This window comes from Passer montanus, unplaced genomic scaffold (genome assembly GCF_014805655.1).
Source record: "Passer montanus isolate IOZ18808 unplaced genomic scaffold, ASM1480565v1 scaffold71, whole genome shotgun sequence".
In the NCBI taxonomy this organism is placed as follows: Eukaryota; Metazoa; Chordata; class Aves; order Passeriformes; family Passeridae; genus Passer; species Passer montanus.
In genome coordinates, this window is record NW_024372259.1 from 675,704 (window position 1) to 695,305 (window position 19,602).

The 19,602-nt window shown below is 42.6% G+C and overlaps 1 protein-coding gene across 4 annotated transcripts in view; it reads left to right on the forward strand.

Annotated features, from left to right (window-relative positions):
• Window positions 1–19,602, forward strand: part of RABGAP1L (RAB GTPase activating protein 1 like) — a 224,452-nt gene that overhangs the window by 158,642 nt on the left and 46,208 nt on the right. For 3 of the 4 annotated variants that reach the window (XR_005629957.1, XM_039730176.1, XM_039730177.1), the window contains exon 19: window positions 9,841–9,969. Coding sequence is in view for 3 of the 4 variants with exons in the window: in XM_039730176.1 (XP_039586110.1) it covers window positions 9,841–9,969 (129 nt within the window). In the remaining variant the exon portion in view is untranslated. Of the gene's footprint in view, window positions 1–2,393; window positions 3,102–9,840; window positions 9,970–19,602 lie in introns of those variants that run through there. The other variant, XM_039730178.1, reaches the window with a different exon arrangement.

The window sequence follows — 19,602 nt, forward strand, 5'->3', positions numbered from 1 at the left end:
CCTTCTGAAGAATTTGGGTCAGTAATCCAATGGCATACATGAAGGAAAAATCACAATTCCTGGTCAGATGTGGATAAAATTAAGTTATAATAAGTTAAAATGTTCAGTGAGAATATGGAAATAAATAAGAATGGTAGGAAGTGTAAAAACCTGAATGATGGTTCACTGTTACACTGTGTGAAAGGAGTTCCTGAAAAGCATGGAACAATGATTTCAGCTGATAAAATTAAAGAAATTTGTGGTCAAGCCTTGAAAGTTTTTGTATCTGAAACCTCTTCTTAAAAAAAATTCAGGCCTGATGTAAAAAATATAATGATGGTAGTAGACTACATCTCTTGGGAAAGTAATCCTGCAGGTAATTCTGTCATTCCTAAAAATTTGCACCTCAAATTCATGTGGTTTTCACCTCTAACTATTGGATCCCATTACAAATTTTTAGACTTCCAGACTTTATTAATCATCAGTTAATTCCATTTTTCATAGGCCCAGACCTTAACCAAAATGAACCAAACCTGAATTTCTGTGAGGATCAGAGGTATTAGCTGATTAAAGTCTGACTTACACAATAAAGAATTAAAGGCTTTTTACACTGCTGGTGCTCTGAATTCCCCATCCTACTGCCCTGGGGTCACTGGTGGCTCTGTGCCTGGTCAGTTCTGTAACTTCTTTCCCAGCACCACACTTCCAGTGCTCTTACTTCTTCCTTTTTAATGTTTTAAGCAAGGCTTTCATTCACATAGAGCAGTAGAACCTGATGTTTCTAGATTATCACACTTACCAGAATGTGTTTAACATAGAATTCAGAAATAGGCAAAGCTGCCTCCTTTCCTTTAAACCCTTTCCCTACAAACATTTCTGCTGTGTAACCTGTGCTGGGTTGGGCACTTGTGTGCAGAGTCACAGGCTGAAAAATAAACCTGAATCTCTGGAACTGCATGTGAATGGAGCCTGGAAAAAATGGGAGCGTTCCCATCCTGCCTGCAGCCTTAAACTGGAATGAAATGCGTGTTGGCTGAAAAATAAACCTGAATCTCTGGAACTGCATGTGAATGGAGCCTGGAAAAAATGGGAGCGTTCCCATCCTGCCCGCAGCCTTAAACTGGAACAAAATGTGTGTTGGTCGTGGCTTCTGTGCACAAGGCCCTCAGTGAACACCTTCACCTCAGCCTGGCAGAATTGCAGCAGCCTTTGCAGATTTCACCTGCAGAACACCGGTTTGGAGCCTGGGGGATTTAAATCAGCTTGCAGAGCACCATCTGTGCTAAGAGCCTGTCCACACTGCACAGCTGCAGGGCCTTCAGCTGAGTCAATCCTGTACCACCATCCTTGAGGCCCCACTGGCATCTTCTGGTGCCTTTCACCTCTGACTTCTGCTTTAATGCTTTTCCCAACTCCTTCACGTGTCACCTCAAGCCAACAACTTCAAATATCACTCCCTATCCCCCTATATATAAAAATACAGATTCTTAGTATAATTATACCCAGTTCACTTTTCATGCAATGATTTCCGTATTTTAGCTACACATTAACATGTTTATTATTTTAATGCAGTAACCCCATCCTACAGATATTTACTTTCTATTAGTATTTGAAGTAAATATGTTTTTTCTTGATATGTTAGGAAAATGATTTTTAGAGTTTAAATATACAGTTACAGAAATGTTTGTTGTTGATGTGGTTTAGAGCTTCTCACAATATTTTAAGTTATGACCTTTATGTTAGAAATGGGGAGTATTTCTGTCTGTTGCAAGTGGAAAGCAATTGGAAATCAACTAGAAATGGGTGTTGTTCTGTTGCATACCCCATTTTATGGATGGGGCTATTCAAAAAGCAGCATTAAGGCGTGTTTTCTGGCAGGCAGCCCTGCGGGCTGGAGCAGCGGCTGCCTGTGGCAGGTGGCAGAGCAGCGGGCTGTGTTCTGCACAGGGAGGTGGCCGGGCCGTCCAGGTGCGGCATCACTGCATTCTCCTCACAAACGTGCAGCGCTTTTCCAGCATCCATTCAAACGCTGACATCCCTCCCTCTCTGCCCACCGGCTCCAGATGCAGAAACGCCTCCCGTGAGCACAGCGCTGGCAATGACGGTGTTTTAATGACTGAGTTTCCCCAGCAGACGGGCAGTGGCTCCCCAGGCCCTCCCCACAGCCGGGCCCCTGTGCGGTCGCCATTGGCGAGGGGCAGGGCGCCTGCCCCACCCGCACCGTGGCTGTGTTTCATCATTCCCGAGCAAAATGCGTGTACGAGTAATTACCCCGGCTGGGAGGCCGGTCCCGCCCCGCTCCGGAGCCTACAAGGATGCAGCTGATGTGCTGCAAGCCGGGATTGAGCAGCCAAAGCCCCGCTCGGAATTGATGGAGGGTGGGAGCCCGCCCGTCCCTCCGTGCTCACCATTGGTTTCTTATTACGGCATTCTCGCCCTGAGAGGCTCCCGGTGCCCGGGCACCCCCTCCTCCTCCTCTTTCCCCTCCTCCTCCTGCTCCCAGCCCCCCTTTCCCACCCCTTCGTGCCTGATGCTGAGCGAGCGGGGTTGCAATGAGCTCATCCTTTTCTGTGTGCAGCCTCCCGAGTGCCCGGGCTCCGCTGCCCTTCCCGGCTCCCGCACGCTGAGCCCCCGCTCTGCTCCCTGCCCGCCTGCCCCGTGCTCCTTCCCTGCCATTTTCCTCCTTTTTATGTGCATTTTTAGATCCATGGTTTCGCTGGTTCGTTTTTCAAATCTCCTTCGGACTCTGGCTGAGCCAGCGAGGTGGATCATATTTTATCTTGATTCTTAGCAAAGATGCTTTTCTCCTCCTGAGAGGCTAACGGGGCGTTGCTGGAGCAGCCATCCAAACCCATTCCAGAGACTGGAGGCTGGCTCTCCTAATCTTGCACTTTTGGAGATTGCCGTTCATAAAGCCTGTTCTTCTCACTCTGGATTCTCACTACTTGCTGCTCATGGAAGAAGGGGTACCTTGCAAAAGCCCGGCTGCCAAGCTCACCCCACCTGCCAAGAAGTCCCAGGACATGCACGACGAGAGGAGCAAGCTGGTGAATGAATACGCGTGTCGGGTGCTGGAACTTCTGGGCATGGGGCATCGCCTCTTTGTGCCTCGGCTGCTTGCGGTGAGATCACCTTTTCATGAAATGAATTCGTCGGGAATTTGCCATTCTCCCTCCCAGCCCTGCCTCTGCCCCCAGGAGGGATGAGAGGGCTCTTGTTTTTTCCTCTCCGCTCCTCATAATCCATCTCTCAAGCACTGAGTCCTTCTTTCTGATGTTAGCTCAGCAAGGCTGGACACTAGTCCTGCTAATGGGGACCAGTGCCACTCCTTAACTAGCTTGAAGGATCATCAGCCAGGGCTGAATCATAAAAAAACATCTTTCCTAAATACCTGAGTGTTTTTGTTCTCAGTCTGTGATGATTCCAGATAAGCAGTGTGCCCAGTCACCTTCTAGGTACTGATGCCAAGTGCATTAATGGTCAGCATTTCAGATTTTATACTTTTCACATCATAGGCTGGCTTTACAGACTCATCATTTAAAAATCAGGCTGTGTTGATGCATTTTGGCTTTTGGCTGTTTCTGTGTTTGGTTTTGGAAAGGCAATTGACAGAATGTTAAAAAGTTGAAAATGCTGTGTAGAATGATCTGGGAAATAAATTGTTAAGGGTGTTTCCATCCATCATGGCAAATGCTGTCTGTGTGGGGGGTGCCTGCAGTTGGTGTGCCATGCTATGACACAGAGAACACGCTTTTATCATTTTTGCTGCTGTACAAAGCAGCCCCAAACCCACAAAAGAGTGGCAAATCCGGGACTCAGTGCCTAGACCTGGCTGGGTCTGCCCAGGGTGTTGTAACCACACCTGGCTGCAGCTCTGTCCGTGGCCTGGCACACCAGAATGGCATCTCTGTGTGGTCCATGGGAAGACAGTCCTTTCCTGATCCCCCATTTCCTATGGTGCCTTTCCTTTATTCCCTTACCCATAATGTGGTTATAAAGAGTGACCTGTCCATTTTTTTCACCCAACTGAGCCCATCTTGTTGCTGCTCAGGATCCACAGGAATCCATGTGCTCTGCGTGTTACAACCTGTTCCATGGTACAGACAGCGTGGGTGGCTGGAACGCTGTGTCCCTGCTCTGGGAGATGCCACAAAAAATCAAAAATTCACATTGCTACAGTGCAGCTGGATTTGGGGATTTACAGTCACTTGTAGAATTGAGTCTGGTCACTGGTGATGCGTGGTTTGAGCTGTTGGGTGTGTTATCATTATTCCAGTTATCTCCCAGTGTACCAAAATACTCATGCTGCTGATGGTTTTTCTTGGGCAAGGGCTGCCAAATCACCCCGAACTGTGCTGTGAGGAGCTCTAAGGAAAGCACAGACAAAACCATCGAGGTCTTTTTCACTTGGTTTAACCAGGCTTTGTATCTGGCCCATGGAGACCACCAGGCAATTTCACATTCCTTATCTTCCAGGCAGTTTGGCTTTGCTGAGTGGCACAGGATTCTTTATTAAAAGGAAAGAAAGAGTGTGAAAAAGGTAAAATAATACAAATAGTGCTTTGTGTAATGAGAGAGACTTGACTTGCAGAGTCAATGTGATTCCCTGTCAGGTTTTATTAGTCAAATATTCCTCTCCTGACACACAGGCCTTTTGACACACACCCTTCTCAGAAAGGAGAGACTGTGTTCTGATGATATCTTAAAAATGAGACATCTCTGAAGGCTGAGAATTTGTACTTCAATCAGAACTGGAGATCCTTCAAAACATCAGTGTTTCATAAAATTAAGCTTTTTTTTTTTTTTAATGTGCGTAGCTTCTCTCTCTGCTGTGGTTTTGGGGATAAATGCCTGTGATGGGTAGAGCATGTGTCATTGCAGTGTTATGTGATAAATACAATCTATAACCTCTAGCCAGTATTAGAAAAATTCTGATCACCTCCCACCTGAGCACACTTCTGGGCAGGTGGAACAGCACCAGTTCTGGGGATTTTCTCCCTTTGGAATGACCCAGAGTGGGTGAAGCCAGGAGATTTTCTTACCCACCTGCATCAGTATTTATGTGGCAGAGTGAACTTTGCCATGTTAGTTTGGAGCTACATAGAAAGGCAGGGGTGAAGAGGGATGTCACTGAGTGTGCACAAGATCAGTGCTGTGATTGTGGATCCCAGCTCTCCACTCACAAACCTTGAGGTGTTTTGGGGTTTTTCCCACAGCACTTTTGTACCAGTGTGTTACAGAGAGCATGGAATTTATTCAGGAAAATCAGTGTTTGATAATACAGTACAAAAAAGCCAGCAAAGGAGTTTGGTGTATTGCCCTAGAAGTGTGTTCTGGTGTTGCTGCAGCACAGTTTTGTCCACCAGACTTGCCCAGGCCTGGAGCCCGAGTTTATCCAGCACAGAAGGTCAGGGGATTTACATTTCCTCTGTGAGCCACTGAGCAGCTCTCAGCTCTCAGGCAAAGGGCAGCAAAGACCTGCAGCGTGCAGCTCTGCACTCTTGGTCAGCAATAAATAGCTTGTGTACCTTGGTTTTACACCGTGTATCTTCTTTAAGAAGTTAAAACCAGAAAGTTTTTTTAAGGAGTTTAAATCTGTGTGTTATAGGCATTAAATAACAAAAGATACTTTCATTATATATATATATATATATATACACACACACACACACATATATACATATTATTATAATTATATATAATATATATTGGTATTATAATATCCTATTATATATTATCTATATGATACATATGTATATAAATATGTACCCATATGTATCATATGGATATATACATATATACAACGTATGTATATAAATGTATATACAAGAATTTAAGTATATACACTTATATACACAAATTTATAATTTTCATATTTATGTGTATATACATATATTTATGAATATATATTCATAAATTTCATATTTATGTATATAAATACTGAAAAATTGGAGGATACTTACAAACATTTTGAGTGTCCCAAAAGCAAATTTTATAGTGAAGCATGGCCAGGTTCTTTGCAGTCTTCAACTTCTTGGCCTCATTTCTGACACATGTTCAATAAAGTGTAAAACAGGTGGTTTATGCTCACTGACATTCTACAAAAGTCTAAATTTGTCTGAAATTCTATGGAAATAAGTAATTTTTATCTGTCTGTATGAAGGAGGAAGAACTAAATTTAGGATGTGCAGTGTGGTTCATCCAAAATTTCTTCTGCTATGTTAGTTCCCAGGTGGGAATAGGAGTTGTGATAGAATCAGTAATAAATGAAGCTGCAGGATTAATAATTGAAAACAGTGAAATTAAATTAAAGAAAAAAATCCAAGAATCTTCCCTTTGTCTTAATCACAGTTCCCTAAATATTTTGGGGGAAGTAGTAACAACACTATTTACTTTTAAAAAAGGAATTAACATAATTTAAGTGTCTCAAATTCTGTTCTTGCTTTTTGAGTATTTGCTATTTTTCTAAACTTTACCTTTAGTTTTAAAAGCTTTGCTAATACTTTTGGGAAAGGGCTTTTCCTAATTTTCAACTCATTCATTTAAGATAATTTTATAACTGTATTGAAATACTTAAGTGATCTGGGAAGAACATTTGAGAACACATTTAGTCAAAACCTAGAATGCAAACTGAGCTTTTGGATCATAGTTCTTACTGAGTCTCCTTGTTTGCCTGGGTTTGAAAATAGATTTTAATCAAAAATATGTTGATCTAAAAATAACATCTATAGTAATAAAAAACTTTCCTGAGGTTCCCAAATGCACAAAAATGCAATGCACCTGCCAAACTTTAATGATTAACTCATTAAACTTACAGATGGTTTAGTAATAGAAATCAGCTGTTTAGAAATCAGCTGTTGATGAGTTTCAGGAGCTGAGTGACTTCAACCAAGGATTTACAAATCTCTGCCTCTAAAACAGCTGGCAGAAGTTTCCAGAGAAACCTTTATTGGTTGAAGTCACAAAATGTCAAGAAATGTGAATCCTGGGGTGCCAAAATTTCTATTTTTCTTTTTTTTTTTTCTTGTGATTTTAATAGTGAAGCTAGTATTTTGATGAACAGATGATTTTAAGGAAATGAAAATATTTTCAGTGAAGTAGAAGGAGCTGACATGCCTGGACTCTTATCACTCATTTAACTAACCTGTACAATTTTGATGCAGTTTTCATAACTACAATCTTAGTTCAGTGAACTTTGTTAGAGAAGTTCTTATTTCCATGATCTTATGGGATTTTCTTTGACTACAGATTTTTCAGCGTTGAGAACTCAAAGTTATCAATAGTTACAGTTTAATAAATGTAGTTTGTTGGGGACTGTTAAAAATACTACTATAACAATGATTCAAGCAGAGGCCTAGGAAAATTAGATTTGATTTGAAATGTTTTACATAGAATTGCTTTAAAGGAAGGGAAGAGGAGGGGACTGGATGTGCAGGAGCATCCCAAGAAGGCAAATTGGCAATGTATTTGGGAAATCTCTTTGAATTGGGTAGTCATGGCAGATACCAACATAGCTGAGAACAAAGGAAGAGAGATGAGCTGGGTATTGAAATAGAAAAAATTTCTTCACTGGATGAGTGCTCAGGTATTGTCACAGGCTGCCCGGGGAAGTGATGGGGTCACCCTCCCTGAAAGGATTCATGAGATGTGCAGATGTGGCACTTAGGAACATGGTGTAGCAGTGGTCTCGGCATTTCTGGGTAAGTGCTTGGGTTTGCTGATCTTAGAGGGCTTTTCCAACTTTAACAATTCTGTGATTCCATGAAACCTTTAGTGCTTTTCCACCACTGTTATCCACTGAACTTCCCTGGAAGCCCTTGGGTACCAGCAGGGGTTTGGCAGAGGTGCTGGACATGACCAGCTGCTCCCACCACACTCAGCAGCTTCCAACAACCAGCCCAGTGTGGGTATGAAACAGTGATGTGGCTTTAAGTGTGGCAAGAGCGTTCACAGCCTCAGGAAAACTCATCCAAGAGGAGTGTGATGTTGGCCAGGGTGGATCTCATTCATCCCATACCAACTTTCCCGGCTCTCTGTCAACACTTCAGCCTTGTCAGATTGAGCCTCAGCCAAGTTGTGCAGCTGCCAGTGATTGTGGACAGGATCAGATGGGATAGGTTGCAAAGCTGAACCTTTCATGGTTGTGGACAGGATCAGATGGGATAGTTTGTAAAGCTGAACCTTTCATGGTTGTGGACAGGATCAGATGGGATAGGTTGCAAAGCCGAATGTTTAATGGTTGTGGATGGGATCAGATGGGATAGGTTGCAAGGCTGAGTGTTTCTCATCAGCACCCCCAAGGCAGCTTTTCCTGGGCTCCTGCAGTGATGACCCAGCAGCTTCTTTGGCAGTGAAAATCAGGATGATCCAATAGATCTTGGGTGAATTCAGTAAGGAAAGAAAAGAACAGAGCTGGGCCTGGACTTTGGAAAAGGGCCTGGAGTGACAGGAGAAGGGGGAATGGCTTCAAACCGCCAGAGGACTGGGCTAGATTGGATATTGGGAAGAAATTCTTCCCTATGAGGGTGGTGAGGCCCTGGCACAGGTTGCTCAGAGAAGCTGTGGCTGCCCCATCTGTGGAAGTGTCCAAGGCCAGGTGGGATGGGGCTTGCAGCAGCTTGGGATGGTGGAAGGTGTCCCTGTCCATGGTAGGGGGTTGGAAAGAGGTGGCCTTTAAGGTCCCTTCCAACCAAAGCCATTGTGGGATTCTCTGGATTCAAGTGGATAACAACATAGTTAAGAATCCAACTTGAACCAATGTGTGTGTAATGTACCCACTGTGTGTAATGAAGCAAAAAATAACACTGGGTGTTTGTTACTCATGAGAAGGCAGAGGATGCCCACATGGAAATGTTAGCACACGTGAAAATGGTGGTGGTGGTGGTACATGAGCAATTAATTCAGCAATTAACCCTGTGCTGCTGCTGAGGTATTTGCAGTTCTACACATTACACAGTGTAGATCTCCACCATATGAGTACCTATGTTGACAGAGTTTTGTTTACTCTTTTCTGGGCTAAAACCCTTCAAATTCACATTTTTGAGATGATGTTCGGAATGTCTTGTCAGGACCTTCAGTTTCTGTGAACCATTTAAAGGAACTATCCCAAGGCTTGGGATTTGGTACCTTCTGAACCTCTTGGTGCAGGTCTCAGTAACCTGGAGGATGGATGCTTTTGTCCCTGTGAATCACATTTCTCTGTCAGGGACAGGAGTGGATTCATGGTGAATGTGTAACCTCTTCTGGCCTTTTAGACTTGGTACCACTGAGAGGTGCGGGAGCATGGGAGATGTGGAAATAAGCATGTAGAACATTTTCTGGCACAGTGTTCTTTGAGAAATTCTGTCACAGACTTCAGCACATTGACTTGCTGATGCCTTGTATGAATCATGTTCTTCTACTCGTCATGTCTGTAACTATACATACATTAAATATATATACTTTGTCTTTTTAGGGCAGTGCCATGAGAATCAGTAATGGTCTAATGCACAAGCTTTCCAGGAAATATAGTAACTTCTCCTAGGTTTTTGTTGTTTGCTTTTTTTTTGTTTTCTTTTTTTTTTTTTCCTTTGCTGACATCTTGACAGGCTGAACCAGAATCTCTTTCTCACCTGGCAGGTATAGAAGGATAAAATCCATTCCCATATTGCAGTCCTCTGTGCTGCCCTGCCTAGGATTCCTTGGGTGGGCTTTGGCCTCTGTTTTATGAAGCAGAGTTAAAAGGGCTGATTTCAAGGAGGATGACTTAGAGCTAATGTGAATATTGGTGGTCTGGAATGCATCCAGTAAATGACAAATCAAGTAGAAGAGCATGACTGCATGTTCCCAGGGTTTACTGTAGTTCCCTGTGTTTAATTGCAGACCTCCAAAGAGGACCTTCTACAGGCTGATTTTGAAGGAGCTTTAAAATTCTTCAGGGTTCAGTTGCCCAAGAGGTACAGAGCTGAGGAGAACGCCCGGAGACTCATGGAACAAGCTTGCAATATTAAGGTAAGGGTGGACTTCATTGCTTCTCATTCAGCCAGGAATTTGTACAGGAAGAGTAAAATGCTGTGTTAAGAATGGCAGTAGCATGTAGAAAGTAAAGAAATTAAATCACTGGTTTATTGCTTTTTATGTATGTTTGTATGATTACACACACACCTTCCATCTTTAAAGAAGGTGAATCTGTGATCTTTTCTCTCTTTATGTGCTTGGGTACAAGCTAATAATTAAAACAGAAAAATGGTGCAGCATCAACAATTATCAGAACTCACTAATTCCTTATTTGTTTTATAAACAGTGACTGCAGTAAACCAATTAATCACTGTATGATAATCATGCAAACAAAGCTCAGAAATTATTTGTTTTGCTCAGAAGCTGTTTATCTGCTGAGTGCTGTGTATAATACATTTGAATTGAGGTAGAAATGAGTTTTGTTTGTATATCAAGCTTACCAAGACAGAATATGTTTTTATATTCTACCCTTCCCAAGATTCTGTTGTCAGAAGTCGGGCTACTGTGAACTTACTGACTACAAGTACTGGACTTGAACCAAATTACAGAAGCATGACTGTAAGCTGTTGAGGGTGGAAACCTGTTTAAAATGGCTGCAGAGGTTCATAAAGTGGTCATTTGGAAGGTCCTGGAATATTTTTTTTTTTTGGTTGAAATATGTATTGCTATGGAGGGGTTTAATGTTTGATCTTGGAGAAAAAGTGGTTTAGTCATTTCCTGGAATGTGAGCTCTGATGGGAAGTGCATGTTTGGTGTGGCCCAGTGATGCACAGAGAACATCCACTAGGAAGAATGTTCCTCCAACACTCTGCCTCTTTTTATATTTTTATTGCCTCTCTCAATATATTTGTTAATTTCCCTTGTGCTGCTTAATTTCATCTTTATTAAGCAGGGTTTTTTTCCATTCTGGTTAAACCACTTATCTTATGAAAAAAATAGGTCTTGCCATCTGAATGTTTATTCCAGCCAAAGAAAAGAAGTTCTGTGCAAAAGTTTTAGTAAAATTGTACTTGAATTTCAGTTCTGCTGCTGAAAGAGACTGTTTGTGAGTACAAAGCTATAGTTTGATGTTTAGTATTTAGTCCTCTACTTGGTTGTTGAAAATGAGTAATTTAAGGACTTAGCAAGTACAGGAGAATTATCTTTCTGCTACTTACTCAGTATTACTGTGTATTTTCTGATGGGAGGTTGATGTAGAAGTCTTTGTGGTACCTGTTGGAAGAGCTATTTGTCAGTTTTCTCATACCTTTCTCCTTTTCTTGTGCAATACAGTGTATGTCACATGATGTTATTTGTCATTAGTTTTTCATTTAGTACTGGATGTATGTGTAATTTTGTGCTTTGTTGGGGAAGTATTTTGAAATGCACCTGAGGCAGATGCTCAGGGCTCAGTGCCTGGGGCCATTTGTGGGAAGAGTGTGACATTCTGAACTGTTGGGTGACAGGAAGGGGTAGGGTTTGACAGTGAATGAATTCACTGCATACACAGCATTTCACACACTGTGGATTCTGATTAAGGGAAAAGCTCAGGTGAGTGTAGCAAACATGGAGTCAAGTCACCCCCTTGTGTGTTAGAGAAGTGTGTGAGGATTAGAAGGAATTACTGAAAAGGAGGGAGAATTCAGAGCTGAGACCTGGGGTTCTCAGGGGTGGGGAAAAGTGGAAGGTTGAAGTCACCTTCTGCTGTGTCAGTAAATGCTGCTCTGGTGTGATCAGGGATTCGGGCTCTGCTGACTCCCTGAGCCTACAACTCACCCTGTAAGAGACTTCAGGAACTTAATGTGAGGAAACTCAGCACAAGACCCCCTTGGAGGGAGGGTGAAACTTGGATTAAATGGGTGTGTGTCCCCAGACTTGCACCCTTGTCACAGGTGCCACTCGTCCCCATGGTCACTGGAGCATCTGTCTGGCCATGGTCTCTGGTGTGGCATGAGGATGAGGAGCAGTGGCTGTGGGGTCCTCAGTGTGTCCTGGGATCCTGTTAACTCATGACAAAAAATTGGCTTTTGGACAAGTTTTTTGAACTCTTTAGGAGGGCCAGGAATGTGTTGGCCTTGGTGGTTCTGGAGTCTCCATCTGGGGCGACACTCAACATACAGATTGCCCTGAGTGAGCTGCTGAAGGTCACCTGCCTTCAGAGGGTGGTTTAGATAAGATGTCCTCCAGAGATCACTTCCAACCTAAACGAGTCCATGATTCTATAATTAGATGTTAGAATCATTGAATTTATTTACCAACATGTGCTAATAATTGCAGGAGCTGACACCGAAACAGGAGATTTTAGTCTTGGTCATCACCAGTGGTAGAGTCCCAGGGAACACAGAGCTTGTATGAAGAGTAGTAGTCTCTCTTGTTGAATGCAACAAAACTTGTTCTGTTTAAAAAAAAGCCAAAACAGACCCTTAAAACTTCTTTTTTGTGCTGTGTGAAAGAGGCTCTGTGTGTCTTTCCACTGCTTGTGGGCTGCATCAGTACTTGTAGACTAAACAATAGATGGTTTTAGAGCAAGTATCACACAGTAAGTGAATGGAGGATTTTCTTCAGATTTCTCAGCTAATTACAGAGGCATAAAAACCTAAAAACAGAACTGTGTTGTGGGCAGGCTTCATAGTGAGCTGTATCTTTTCCAGTGTTTCTTTTAATTTTGTTCCCAGATTACTGCAGAACAAAACAAGAGTGTAACATGTAATAAAAATCCACCTCTCCTTGCTTTTTTCTTGAGCTTTAGCTGAGCTACTTCTAGTCCTGCAGAAGACAAATTTAAAACTATTTAGTTTTTTTTTCTCCTTAATTTCGCAACTTTTCAATGAATTCAGGATGTAACCCTTGGATTCTGAAAGTGCTGTGCTGGAAGTAGTTCTACTGCTTTTTAAAAAAAAAAAAAGGATTGGTATCTATCTTTTTCTCAAAAGCAGATCTGCAAATACAAAATAAAAAGCTGCTATCTTTCACCATCCTCAGCAGCAGGAAAGATCTCAAATACTGAACTTCTTCTAGAGAAGTTTCTTCCCAACCATGTAAATCTCCCTTTTGGACAATATTGGGCCCCTCCAGCAGCATTACAAGGTTGCTGTTCTCAGCACCTTCAATGAGACCAGCAAATGGCCCTGAATAAAAATGATACCTTTTCCAGTGCAAAGCAAACACACGTTTTTGTCACCTGTCACTGTACTGACAAGGCTGTCACCCACAGCTGGAGCTGGCACCAGGGCATGGATAATAGCAGAGTCAAGGAGAACAGGCTACAGTAGCAGGAGCTGTGCTAAGCTTGTTCTCATTTCAGAATAATTCCTTGGTGACATTTAAAGCAGGTTTACTTTATAATGTTGCCATTTAAATGTTTTCAGTTGAGAGTGGTGATTTGATGCTCACACCTTACTGATGGCGATGACTGACTTGCTTCACACCTCTGTTATCTTCTATCTGGATGTGATTTTTTTACAGGCATGGTTTAACTCACCTATTGATTTATGTGAGTTTAATGGGAAAGATTAAGAATAGCTGGTTTGCTCTCTCTCTCTTCTATCTAGGATGTCACTGTCATATTTTCTGGAAAAATCCCTTCACCAGGATTTGTCTCCTGGGAAGCTGAGAAGCCTCAGAGAAAAAGGAAAACAGTATTATCTCATTTGTTTCTCTTATGTTTTGCTGCTTTGGAATGTGGTTTGGAGATTGTTTATACAACAGGTGGGTATTATCTCATTTGTTTCTCTTGTGTTTTGCTGCTTTGGAATGCGGCTTGGAGATTGTTTATACAACAGGTGGTTTTATGTGAATTGTTTTTACTTATTGGCCAATCAGGGGCCAAGCTGTGTGGGACTCTGGAGGAGAAAGTCATGAGTTTTACATTAGTATCTTCTAGCCTTCTGTCTGTATCCTTTTTGTATTCTTTAGTATAGTTTAGTATAGTATTCTTTAATATCATAAAATAATAAATTAGCCTTCTAAGAACATGGAGTCAGATACCTTCATTTCCTCACCTTCACTGGGGTTCCACAAAATACAAGACTAGAGCATTCTCTCTCTCTGTGCTTATCTCTATGTGTGTGTACTTATCTAGATTCTTGGGGATCTTGCTGTCATAGTAAGACAACTCAATGCAACAGAAAAGCAAATGAGGTCACTGCAGAAAGGCCCTGAAAGTGCACAAGAGTAGGTTCTACCAGTGTTGTATCTATTTAACCTTCCAATACAAAGGACAGGTTAAAAATTGCACATTTATCAACTTCTTCAGAAAAGGCCAAACCAAATTGAAAAGGGTTTGGTTTAGATCTATAGAAAACCCTGCCATGCTTGTATGAAATTTCTTATTAAAAGCCAATGATCAATTGCCCTTATTATGTCTGTGCTGTTATCTCTGAAGTGCAGATCCACTTGTCCTGGTGACAAGGGTCATGTTTTTAATTCCTGTCCTGTTTGCAGCTCCAGCTTCTTCCTTTCTGCTGGGCTTTGTGGTGTGGGGCACTGCAATGAGCCAGCATCTGGAAATCAGATTAAAGTGCCTGCAATGGAGTTGGATGTTAAATGAGATTGTAATCTTGGTAATAAGTGTTAACACCGTAGAAAGGAATGTTGTTAATTTAAAACAGCAGTTTGGGCTTGAAATGTTTATTTATTTAACTTCTAATACTTATTTAATATTCCAGTGAGCAGGCATGTTGCCCAGTAGTGAGGCTATATTTTCATGGTGTTTAAGCATTAGTAAAACTGTTCAGTTATTTTATTTTGTTTTGTTGGCTTGGTTTTGTTTTTGTTTTTTTTTTCATTTGCACTGAGTTGGTATTGTAAGGGTCATCAGGCATGTCATTTATTCTTTATCAATAGGAAAGGAATAGAAGGTGGTTACTATTATTATTATTATTATTATTATTATTATTATTAAAGTATAATCACATTTAACAGTTTAAAGTAGTTCTGCAGCCTGACTGAGTACAAATATTTTGGTGTCTTTGTATTAGTCACTAGTTGACATTTGCTCTTGTGAGCAGTGGCATCAACCAGAGCAGTGTTGCAGGTAAGAGTCTTCCAAGAACTGTAAAAGTTTGAGGTGGAAAAGTTGATACAAACATTTACTGTGTCCATCCACAGCAGTTGCATCACTTTGCCCAAGTTCTTAGTGGTTTCATTCAACAAGGTAAGGTGGGCAGCTGAAAGCTGCTCCATGGTTCAGAAGGGCACCCAAATACTTTTGTTCAGCTTGGTGCCATCAGGGCTTTTCAGTATGACAGCAGATGTTCTGTTCCAAAGGGAGAAGGAGAGCATCCTCAGAAGGGCCTTCTGGCCTGAGCTGCTTGAATCTGGCACCTTCCCCTGAATGAATAACAGCTGCTTTCCATCCTTGGCTCTGAAAATAGCACAGAGAGCAGGAGGTGAAGATGGCAGGAGTCACACTGTTTGACAGCTCTGTCTTCTGGCATCTCTGCCAGAATGTGTCTAAAATAAGTCAGCTCTAGAAGGAAGAGGAAGTGAACCTTTTTCCCAAGCTGAACTCCAGTCCCAGATGCAGGCTGGCTGGAACACTGACTCACCCCCTGTGAGGTGACACATTAAAATACCTCATACAAAGTTCTCTCCTTGCAGTGGTCTGTACATTGAGCAGTAGCAGTGGCTGGAGTTCCTATTGACAACACAGTGCTCATAGTAGATTTTTAGAGGAGAAAGTCTCAACTCTCTCTTCCTTTGGAGGAAACAAACCCAGTAACTGATTTTCCCAAAGAATGCCTTGAGTTTGATTATGAAGAAAGCCTGTGGTGATGGTGTCTGGCAGGTTTGCAGTACCTCTTATTGTCCCAGTAAGATGGTGTCCTTTCTAAAGACACTTCTGTGATGCAGAAGAGGCTGTAGAGGAAGAAATGTATCCCAGCATCAGCACTTACAACCATAATTAAAAGGAACAAACCTACAGGATTTCACATTTTGTGGAGAAAGAAGTGTAGGTTAAAGTACAGATGCAGAAATGCCTGGAAACAAGCTCTGCACCCCATGTTTATGCTGGCAGAGAAATGTTCCTTGATACTGACTTAAGCATCAACAAAACTGTTGAGACTCAAGATGGCAAAATCTCCCTGGAGGTGGAAATTCCTCTGTGATTCTCTTGGGTGTCTTTCAGGCAGTCAGGTAGCAGCTTGGCAGTAACCAGGGTAGTAATTCTGAGGAAATGGTTTTTATATACAAAAGACACTGGGGCCAAGGCACGACCCTTGCCAGCCGAAGTTTTGTTGTTGTCTATGACCCTGAAAAATATTATATCTATGTTTTTAAAACTCAACTACTGTGACCTGAGAAACTCTGAATTATCTCCTCTGAACAGCAGAGGAAGAAATTCTGTTGTCTGCTGGGAGTTCAGGGCACCCCCAGAGAATTATCTTCTATTACTTAAGTCTCGAAGTCTTAGAATACATGCATTGGGAAGTGATTAAGGAAAAAAATTCAAGTTACCTTTTGTCTTTTTTGGTTAGCAATTATGGTATGTGCCCTTCTCAGAAAAGCTGTGGTTATTTTATTCCTGCAGATGTAACAGAATTTTAAAAATGAAACTTTTGGAAACAGCCATGGGTGGGATTTGGTGTGGGTGCCCAGGGAAGCTGTGGCTGCTCCATCCCTGGAGATGTTCGAGGCCAGGCTGGGCAGGGTTTGGAGCCACCTGGGCCAGGGGAAGGTGTCCCTGCCAGGGCAGAGGGATGGAACAAGAGGAGATTTAAGATCTCTCCCAACCCAAACCATTCTGTGATTCCATTCTGTGATTCTGTGTTGCAGACAGCTCCAGTAATCCAGAGCTAATGGCTAATGCACACCGTGACTGGGGGAGAGCAGAGATTCACTCTCAGTGTGGCACAGACAACAGCTGCAATGGGACATTGGGTTCTTTTTGGTTTTTTGACAAATTAAAGGAAGTGACAAATTCTGAAGCACTGTGCTGTGCTGAGACTTAGAGCTAAACTTGTAAAAATAATTGGGAGGAGAAGGAAAAGAAAAGGCAAAGCTTAACAACTTTCTCTTATTTCCCCCAGGGCTTTTGCAAATAAACACAAGAGGCACTGGGGGCACTGTCTTCTTGTATTTTTGCTGGTGTTTGATTTCTCAGGCACCTGCACTTGGATTTATTCTTCTGCTTTGAAAATGAGGGGACAAACAAAACTAAGTGTAGGAGACAGTGACTGCATTTCATAAACACAGAGCTCTGCAAGGACAGCAGCTTTTAGAGCTGAAAGTCTTATTAATGACTTGCCATTACAAACCCCAGGCATTGTTTTTGGCATTGTTGACACTGTTGGAAATTAAATTCAGTAAGTAGTTACTTGGCTGTTCTCTGAGCAGTGTGTAGCTACTGGAGCAGGACTGTAACTTAGTGCTTTATAAGGGCAATATTCACATTTTCAGGATCTCCTGATTGCTTTGCTTCAGGATTCTCTGGTTTCCTACAGTTAATTGTTTTTATTTTTAGCATATTGTAGCCTTGTTTCTCTTGTGGAGATTGAGTAGTATGGTAAACATGGTGTTACATTGTTTATATTGTTACATTTGTTTATGTTTGGGCATAAGTAGATTACATCTGGCTGGTACCTCACTGTCATGCAGCAGATGAAGATCAGACCTCCTCATTGTGTTGCCCTAGCTGTCTGTTATTCTTTCAACTTCCTTTGCTTAATTAATTAATGCCATTTCCTGGACAATAATTTTTAACCAAAATTTGATTCTGCACGTTAATCAAAAGTCATGAAAGAACTGAAAATCTCATCTCCAAGTTATTAATCAGCATAATAATTAGTATAGATGCAGAAATCTGGAGAGGAACTGTTTATGAGGGCATGGAGCGACAGGATGAGAGGCAGTGGCTTCAAACTGAGAGATGTAGATTGGATATTGGGAAGGAATTCTTCCCTGTGAGGGTGGTGAGTCCCTGAGAACAGGGTGCCCAGAGAAGCTGTGGCTGCCCCTGGATCCCTGGAAGTGTCCAAGGCCAGGCTGCATGGGGCTTGGAGCACCCTGGGATAGTGCAAGGTCCCTGTCCATGGCAGGGATTGAAACAAGATGGGTTTAAGGTCCCTTCCAACCCAAATCATTTGTGATTCAGTGTTAATAAATAATCTCTTAAATCTGGAAGTACAGGCACGAATTCAGTGTGCACACATGGCTCAGGGGCCAGTGTCAGCTTAAATCCCTCAGTTACTGTGACAACAGAGCTGCAAAATCTTCAGCTTCAACAGGACCCCAGCCCAGGTGCAGCTGCAGATGGCACCAGCCTGGAGGGTGCTCCTCACTCCTCACCTGCACAAGAAATACAGGTGTGTGCTCACTAACACACACACACTGGGGTGGCATAGCTTCAAGAGGCTCAGAGCTTAATGCATCAACCTCTGGAGAAAAAAAAACCTATAGCTGATGTTCTTCATTCAGTCAGGCAGCTGAGCAGCTCCTTTTCAATCTCAGCAATCCTTTGGTTAACCCATAGCTCAGAGCACAAGGTCAGTGCTCTTCCCATGCATCCTTGCAGGGAACAATTTGATGGCAGTCTGAGTAAGCCACCTGAGTGTGCCACCCTGGATGCTCCCTCTTTGCACAGCAAGGAATATTGATTCTATTTCAGCCAGTCAAGAGCAGTGGGAAGAGCTGGAGAAGGGATCAGGGCTTTGCTTCCCAGCTGCCTGATGAGGATGCCATGTTCCACTTGCTCCTGTGTGCCCCAAGGCAGCTGTAGCAAGCAGCTGGATTGAATAATGCTTCAGCAATTGAATAATGCTTTAGCATCTGAGCACCTGCTTGCCTTACCTCGGGCTCATTTCTTCTCCCACTGTCGATGACACACAAAAACTTTATTGTCAGGCTGCTCCTTTTGATGATTGTGCAATCTACCAGACCTGTCAGAAATGGGGAAAAAATTCAATCACCTTGTCACCACTGCCTTACTTTCAAACGTGAAACAGTCCTGGAAACAGTAAGTGTGATGTCTTTCCTCATGAGGCAGTGGTGAAAGAGATTTCTCTCACTGTGAAAGGAGCTGTATTTTGATGCCACAGAATACAGATCCCCGCACAGTTTTCTTCATTCCAGCTGCTTGTCCAGACCATCATACTCAGGTAAGCTTGTAAGGACACAAATCCTGTTCTTTTAAATACCAGCAGGAGCTCTGAGGCAAATTTGGCCCTTGTTTTTTCTTGTAATGCAAGATGAAATGTAGATTTGTGTTGTAATGAACCTCCTTCCAGAGAGCTTGCTTGGTTTTTCCCTTTTCTAAGCACAGTGTGAAGCAGGGCATGTTCCTTTTGCAGGAGGAAGGACATGTGGTGAGAAAGGAGCATTTTCCCTTGGCACAGTTTGTGTTTCCCAGAATTCTGGTGAGGGGTTCTGCAAAGGCAATGACTCTCCAGCTGAGGGGGATCTGGTTTAGCCATATATTTTTCCTTTTGTCCCAATATGCACCAGAGCCATCTTCTCCAGCCAACACAACAAATCCAAGTGCTTCAAGACTTCATAAAAACCACTTCTGGCCAGGGCTGGGGGTGTAAAGGGAAAGAAGGTGCTGCCTGCACTTGGTGACCCTGGCAAACCTCCACCCCTGCTCTCTGACAGCCTGGAGTGCAAATGCTCATCCCAGGGGCAGCAGTAATTGCTGAGGGGAATTGGGAG